We start from the raw sequence: 8524 nt of genomic DNA, 5'->3' as shown, positions 1-8524 counted from the left end.
TTTTTGGTGGTAGCAGGGATTGAACTCAAGACCATGTACTTGCCAGGCAGGTGCTTATGCCTCTGAGCTATCTTCCCTGCCATTGGTGGTGTTTTTGAATCATGGTGTCATCTGTGTAGTTCAGGATGTATGTAGCCCAGCCTAGCCTTTTTTGGGTGGGGGTTGGGGCGGTTCAGCCCACCCTGAGGGTGGGGCATGTGGTACCAGGGATGGAACCTCGGTCAGGTCCCCTGCGCCTGCCTAAGCTTGCCTAAGCAGGCACTTTAGAGATATCTTACTGGCTCCACACCTGGCCATTTCAATACGGTTTTATTTGTACTTAGAAACAAAACTCTCAACTTACTATAATAGTCACTTTTGTATCAATCTCCTACAATTAAAATAACTTTACTCATGAGAAAACTGAATAATAAATGCTCTTAATTACTAGTCCTGCTTATTATATGTGCTACCATAGCAAGTGCTATTCTTGCTTATGTTATACTTAGAATTCTTTGTTCATAATTTCATGTATACAGTGTAAAAGTTGATTCCAGGACTGTAAGGCCTGTTCAGTCACCTTTATTTTATTTATTTATTTATTTATTTATTTATTTATTTATATCTAGGGTAGGGTCCACAGGGTGTTCAGGGTTTCACTACTAGATGGACTCATAGTGATCCACCTGTTTACAGCCTCCCAAGAGCTGGGATTACAGGCATGTGCCACCATGCCCAGTCTCAATTGCTGTCTCAGCATGACCTCGGGGCAGGGCCAGCATGGCAGGCCCCAGGGTTTTGAACCCCGGCCCCAATTTGCTGAGCTATTTGGCCAACCCTTTAGTCACCTTTAAATCTGGTGGAATTATGTGATACTGTTTCAACCTATGAATCCCTTGGCTATGGACTCCAAAAGTGGCAAAGGTTGCTGTAATAATATTGTAAAAAGATGATAGTCCCTTGAAGACAGGTAACTATTGGATCAGGTACTCGCTGCAGAAAGGGTTTTACTTTATTTATGTCATTTTTAATGTATTTGGTACAGGGTCTCAGTATGCAGCTTGGACTCTGTTGATTCTCTTGTTTTCAGCCTCCCCAGTGCTGGGATTACAGGTGTGTGCCACCATACCTGGTCTCAGTGGCTGGCTCAGCATGCCCGCTGGTGGGGCTGGCATGGCATATGGTACTGGGGATCAAACTCCAGTCCCTGTGCTTGCCTAAGCAGGCACTTAGTCCACTAAGCCATTTTGCTGACCCCTGAAAGGATTTTAAAGGAGCAAGGGCTATAATTGTGTATTACATGTCGTTTTATTCTACTGAGCTATTTACCGGGCCAAACTTTTTTTTGGTGGAACCGGGGATTGAACTCAGGCCCTTGCGCTTGCCAGGGAAGCACTTATTCCACTGAACCATCTCCCCAGCCCCTACATGTCCTTTTATTTTATTTTATTTATTTGTATGTGTGTATGTGTGTGTGTGTGTCCAGCTCAGCCCACCAGGGGGCGGGGCTGGCTGGCATGTGGTGCTGGGGATTGAACCGTGGTCTCTGTGCTTTGCTAAGCTTGTTCTAAGTAGGTGCTTTAGACCACTGAGCCATCTCACCAGCCCTACATGTCCTTTTAGTATGCCACTTTTCTTCTCAAAATAAAAATAAGGGCGAGCCAAATAGCTCAGTGGATTAAAGCGCCTGCTTAGGCAGATGCAGGGGCCAGGAGTTTGATCCCTGGGCCTACCATTCTGGCCCCACCTCCAGGGTGCACTGAGATTGAGACTGGGTGTGGTGGTGCATGCCTGTAATCCCAGCACTTAGGAAGCTGTAAACAGGAGGATCACTACAAGTCCATTCTACACAGTGAGACCCTGTGCAGAGTTTCTAGGTCAAAGTATATGTGAACAGTTTTTGTATTTTGCTACTAAATTGTTCTTTAGAAAGAGGAGTCTTAAGCTTAGTGTGGTGACGCCAGCCTGGAAGATTAGTGTTCAAGGCCAGCTTGGGGTAAGACCCTGTCTTACCCTCCACCCCCAAAGAAAAGTAAGATGAGACTTATTTACCTTCTATTCAATGTTCTAAGTGTTGATGTTATGTTACCCATAATGGGAATGATGTTTTTTTTTTTAAATATTTATTTATTTATTTATTTTTGTGTGTGTGTGGCCAGCTCAGCCCACCAGGGGGCGGGGCTGGCTGGCATGTGGTGCTGGGGGATTGAACCATGGTCCCTGTGCTTTGTTTAGCTTAGTTTGTTCTAAGTAGGTGCCTTAGACCACTGAGCCATCTCACCAGCCCTGTTTTTTGTTTTTGAGTCAAGGTCTTGCCATGTTGTTTTACACCTTTCAATAATTAGTTGATAGTGTCATTCTTTTTTGGGGGGTACTTGTAATCAAACTCAGGACCTCATGCTTGGCCAGGCAGGCACTGTAGTACTGAGCTGTATCCCTGGCATCTGCTGGCCTTGAATTTACTATGTAGCTCAGGCTGGCCTTGAACACTGATATTTCTAAGTGCTGAGATTACAGACACCTGGCAACAATGAGAACAATTTTAATCTGTCTAAGAATGATATCATTGATTTGATTTATAATGGTACATTTCTGAAGCTTTGGTTTCAGGTTCCAGGAGTAAGTTCCCTTACAATTGTTTTTCTTTAAAGGAACTCAAGAAGTATGGAGTGACAACTTTGGTTCGAGTTTGTGATGCTACATATGATAAAGCTCCAGTTGAAAAGGAAGGAATCCACGTTCTAGTGAGTGTGTAGTAGTTTAGTTTTCCACTACAGATAAGTTGTACCTTTCAAAGATAATTATATAACTTGATACCCAGTAATTTTGCTTCTTTTTTGAAGTTATGATAGGGAATAAAATATTGGTAATGATCTGTTAAAATTGTGTTATGCTACTAAATTGTACTTTACAAAAATGGGTCTTAAGCTGAGTGTGGTGACACACACGTGTAATTCCTGCACTTGGGAGGCTGAGGCTGAAGAATGGCTGAGGCTAAAGAATTGCTGAGGGTTCTAGGCCAGCCTGAGTTACATAGTGAGACCCTGTCTTACCCCCCCCACCCCCAAAGAAAAGTAGGATTGAGTTGATATATTGACAGTTTTATTTAGTTGTGTCTTTAAAGTCTATAATTACAGAGTATTTTCAGCAAAGAAGAAGCAAAAAGATTAGTTTCCAACATCCCAAGAAAATGGAAATTTGCATTTGGGAAATTAATGTATTATGTAGCTTTTGTTCCTAGGGTAGTAGTTTAAGTTACCTGAAGATAATTTCTATAAGCTTTTTTTTTGAGCTGTGTATGAATGGTACTGGGAGTTGAATCTGGACCTTTGTGCTGATCTGCATCTCCAGCCCTTTTTTCATTTTTTGTGAAAGGCTTTCACTAATTGCCCAGGCTTCTTCTGCCTTACCTTTCCAGAGTGCTGGGATTAGACATGCAGCACCAGTCATGGCTACAACCAGACACTCTGTCACCAGCCTCTCGAGTGCTAAGGTTGTATGTGTGTGTCACCATGCTTGGCTTCTGCAAAACTTTTTTGAGGCTAGATTTCTTTTATAACTCAATTTGAACACAAAGTGGTTTGAATTATTTTGAATTCCTTTTTATTATCTAAGTATCTTGTTTCGTTAGAGAAAATAGCTTTAGATTAGTTAAAATTTTAAATTTTCTTTCCTAAATGGTTGTCTAAATTATAGGAGTGAGGGGCCAGGGAGATGGCTCAGTGGAATAAGCACTTCCCTGGCAAGTGCAAGGGCCTGAGTTCAATCCCCGGTTCCACCAAAATAAATAAATAAATACATATATACATATATACATATATACATACATAAATAATAGGAGTGGTTTTTAGGATCATTTAATGAAATTAACCTGATAGTGTTAGATGTCAGGGATATTTGATTTGTAGGACAGTAGTGTACTAGGAAGAAAGTAATAAAGTATTTGTTCAAGGTTGTGTTCACAGTTTTTATTGAAAGGTGGTTAGTTTTGTGGATAGTTTTGGTGGGCAGTTTGGAAAGTGGTTCATGTAAGTAATAAATTTCCTATTGGTAACAGCCATCTCATGTCTGATCTACCTGTTTTGGTAAAAACAACAAATAGCAAAACATTGTTTCTAAAAGTATTTTACTAGTATAGCATGATAATAATATGCTTAAATGTCCATTCTAAATAGCTCATGGATGGGGAATCACTGGCGATAATTCTAAATGTAAGATGTAGTCTAGGCCTTTTATTTTATTTATTTATTTATTTTTTTGGTCAGAACCAGGGATTGAACTCAGGCCCTTGTGCTTGCCAGGCAAGCGCTCATTCTACTGCGCCATCTCCCCAGCCCCTGCTGTAGTCTCTTTGAATCAGTAATGTTGGTAAACACACTTGGGAAGTAGAAGTGAACTAAGAACTTAAACTAGTTTGTGGAAGATAATGGTAGATCTGGGATTTATTCCAGGCCTTTAAATTGAGCTTTTTGTTTTCTTTTAAATAGTTGTGATCATATTAAATTAAAGGTCTAACTTAAGCTTGAGGAAAAAATAAAGGGTATTTAGTATTAAGTGTGAAATTTGCTTTTCCCACACAGAGCTTAAAGATGGAATTAATTTTTGGTTGTTCAATGAATAGCATTTGGAAAGTTAAGAGAATATCTCCCCAAATAAGCTCTTTTCAATTTTTTGAATGCTCTCTCAAATCAAAGGCATGTTGGAGCCAGATACAGTGGTGCATGCTTATAATCCTGAGGAGGCTGAGGCAGGAGAATCATGAGTTCAAGGCCAGCCTTGGCTCTATGGAAAGTTGAAGGCCAATGTGGGCTACATAGTAAGACCATTTAAAAAAGAAAAAAATTTTGTTTTAAAGGCACTCTGGAATAGACTAATGGTTTTTAATGGTGGTTTAGGGAAGCTTTTATTTTTGCAAATTATTTCTTAACAAGGTCCATTTTAGGGAGTATTAAAGGAGACTCGTCACTAAGGTGCTTATAAGTTTTATTGCTATTTATAGTTAAACTCTTCAGTGACATAATAACACTGACAGCTTTTTAATTATGGGGCATAGATGACAATTCAAACATAATGTGCTGTTGTGGCTAATGGACTATACATGAAGTGTTCTAGTAGTTCCAGTAATGAGTGCAGAATCAATTTAGTGCACTGTTGCTTTTCTTGTTCCTTCTCTAGTGTCTTGAAGTCTTCTTACTCAGACTCATTAGAATAGGTTTTATATATTTAAAAAAAATTTCCAACTGGGTTCGGGAAGATAGCTCAGTAGAATAAGCACTTGCCTGGCAAGCGCAGAGTCCTGAGTTCAATCCCTGGTACCGCAAAAAAATAAAATAAAAAATTTCCAGGGCTGAGGAGATGGCTTAGTAGAATAAGTGCTGCTTTTTTGGGGTGGGGGGGAGGGGGAACCAGGGATTGAACTCCGGCCTTACACTTGCCAGGGAAGTGCTTATTGTACTGAGCCATCTCCCCAGCCCCCTCTGGTAGAGATTTCTGTAACATAAATTTAGATACATCTGACACAGATTGCATTTCATGGAGGTGAGCGATTTTTGGGGGTACATTTAAATTCAGTCTTGGATAATTTTTCAGCAATGATCAGACTTGTGATAATAGATTCATATAGATCAGCTAGGCCTGCTTTGTCTACGATGTACAACTCTTCTGTATTAGGATATTAATCTACAGAAAATACCAGCTTAATGTAATTTCTCTACCAATTCTTTTCAGGATTGGCCATTTGATGATGGAGCTCCACCCCCTAATCAGATAGTAGAAGATTGGCTGAACCTGTTAAAAACCAAATTTCGTGAAGAGCCCGGTTGCTGTGTTGCAGTGCATTGCGTTGCAGGATTGGGAAGGTAAACTTTCATCTTTGGTCTGAGTTCATTTATCATACTTAAGTAAGCCATTTAAAAATTTCACTTTGTAGAAACTTGCCAGTATTATGCTAAATTACATACAATAAATTACTGGAAAGAGAGCAAAAGCTAGTGTAATGATTTTTCAAAATGGCCTTTTTGGTGTTTCATCTCATTGTTTAATTCTGATGCCATACTATATTAATGAGTTTAAAAAATGTTTCCCCATTTTTAAATAATCAAAGGTTTAGGTCATTGAAATTGGCAAGAAAATTAAAATCATTTTTAGAGATTAAAGAGTTATACATGGTAATTTTGGATTGAGATGAATGGGAACTTAATAGCTGGAGAACAAATGACCAATGTATAGATAATAAAAATTGTGTTTTCTCTGAGCATTGTTGGGATGGTGTTGCTTCAGTTATCAGTGGAATGTTAAATGTCACTTTGTGATGTGCACTTTGATTTAGCACAGTGAGATATGCTGTCATTGCCTCTGGTTGTTAGCTCTGTTTTGCTCCTTTGAAGTGTGGTCAAGTGTCTTCATAAGGCCAAAAGTTAGAGTCACCTTATCCTGAAAGGTGAACATACTGTTACAGTTTTGAGTAGTGAAATTTTATTGCAATAGTTATCATAGTCTAGTCCGGAGTGGGACTTTTTAAAAAAACATGATTTCCAAGCTGGGCATGGTGCCACATGCCTATAATCCTAGTACTTTGGAAGCTGAGACAGGAGGGTTGAAGTGTGTTTTGAGGCCAACCTAGGTGAAATAGTTCAGGACAAGCCTATAGCAAGACTCTGTCTCCAAAACAAAGCATAATTTTCCTTGTTAATTCTTAAGAAAACACTGAAAGAACTGTTTCTAATTATTTCTGGCACTCACGTAGCTCATCAGGGGGATGTGGTTGAAAAAGCCTTGCCACATGCTAAGGAGACATTAAAGTCAATTTGTAATGAAAATTCTGAGACCCTTGGCCATACTGTGATAATGTTAAAAATCAGTGAATTTTGATGATTTTTTTTTTTTTTTTTTTGTATTTTAGGGAAGGGTTTACAGGGTGTTCAGGGTCTCACTATTAGATCAGACTGGTAGTGATCCGCCTGTTTACAGTCTCCCAAGAACTAGGATGACAGGCCTGTGCCACCACGCCCAGTCTCAATTGCTGGCATGACAGGCCTGGGGATCAAAACCCCAGCCCCCTGCGCCTGCTTATAGGCACTTTAATCCACTGAGCTATTTTCCTGGCCGTGAATTTTTTTTTTTTTTTTTTTTTGGTGGAACCGGGGATTGAACTCAGGCCCTTGCACTTGCCAGGGAAGTGCTTATTCCACTGAGCCATCCCCCGGGCCTTACACTAAGGTGTTTTGTTTTGTTTTGTTTTATTTGTTTGTTTTGTTTTTTTTGTTTGGCCCTGAATTTTTGATGAGAGATGAGAAAATTTTGAGTTTTAATATGACTTTTTATTTTTAATTTTAATCATGAAAGGATGTTTGATTTTTTAAAAATTTTAATGTGTTGGGCTGGAGAGATGGCTCAGTGGTCTAAAGCACCTACTTAGAACAAGCTTGGCAAGGCATCAGGGACCGCGGTTCAATCCCCCAGCACCACATGCCAGCCGGCCCCGCCCCCTGGTGGGCTGAGCTGGCCACACACCTCTCTCTCTCTCTCTCTCTCTCTCTCTCTCTCTCAAATAATAAATAAAAATAAATAAATAAATAAATAAATTTTAATGTGTTATTTTAAAGAGTAAAGATCTTGTACAATAAATTTAGAAATTATTGTATGACTAAAAATAGCATTGTACATGCTATAGAGCTATTTTTATTGCATAGGAGAATACCAGATATTTTAACGTAAAGGAAAAACAAAAGCTCAAGCTTTGCTTTGTCTTGGTAACATGTAATACTGGGTTTTATAACATACTTCATCTTCAAAGGCTTGTGGATACTTACAGATGTGTTTCTGTTTGCAGGGCACCTGTGCTGGTTGCGCTTGCTTTGATTGAGTGTGGAATGAAGTATGAAGATGCAGTTCAGTTTATAAGACAGTGAGTATGTGGTTTTAGTGCAGAGACACATGTAAAGTAAAATTATGCTTGAGGAAGGAATTACAGAAAGTATCCATTAGTAGTATAGAATAATTTGCTGTTCTAACTTAAAATATTGCCTGATTTGAATATACACAAAATTTAGAGCAGGGTTGAGCTGCAGCTCAGTGAAAGAGCACTTGCCTAGCACGCACAGACCCTGGGTTTGAGTCCAGTACCACAGGAGAGAAAAATTAGATCAAGTGGTAAGGAGACTTCTCAGTAACTGGCTCCTAGGGCTAAAGATGGGTGTCAAATTTGGGCATTTTCGGTTAAGTCCATTATGTGATATGAATGTCTAAGAATCTTGAAAAATGAACATTAAGATAATATTTCATTGATTTAGTGGCCCTTTTAATAGATTCCTGAATATCTTTCAAAAGTGCAGCTCCATATAACCAAGAGACAAGAAGAATGTACAGAGGAAAAGTTCAATCACTTGGGACTACTAATTAGCCTGTCCCCTGCACAAAATCTGGGTGGTAGTGTGCAGACAAAACCTTGGCATCGGGCCAAGGTAGGTGGCTCAGTGGTCTAAAGCACCTACTTAGAACAAGCTAAGCTAAGCAAAACACAGGGACCGCGGTTCAATCCCCCAGC

At 39.5% G+C, this 8524-nt stretch overlaps 1 protein-coding gene across 1 annotated transcript in view; it reads left to right on the top strand.

Moving 5' to 3' along the window:
• The window catches only part of Ptp4a2 (protein tyrosine phosphatase type IVA, member 2), a 45926-nt gene that overhangs the window by 35713 nt on the left and 1689 nt on the right, over nt 1-8524 (top strand). Inside the window, exons 4-6 of the mRNA XM_004642936.2 lie at nt 2631-2723; nt 5707-5837; nt 7811-7885. Coding sequence (XP_004642993.2) covers nt 2631-2723; nt 5707-5837; nt 7811-7885 — 299 coding nt within the window. The remainder of the gene's footprint in view (nt 1-2630; nt 2724-5706; nt 5838-7810; nt 7886-8524) is intronic.

The sequence above is a fragment of the Octodon degus genome, unplaced genomic scaffold (assembly GCF_000260255.1).
Source record: "Octodon degus isolate 3935 unplaced genomic scaffold, OctDeg1.0 scaffold00163, whole genome shotgun sequence".
Classification (NCBI taxonomy): Eukaryota; Metazoa; Chordata; class Mammalia; order Rodentia; family Octodontidae; genus Octodon; species Octodon degus.
This window is presented reverse-complemented; position numbering and strand designations above follow the sequence as displayed.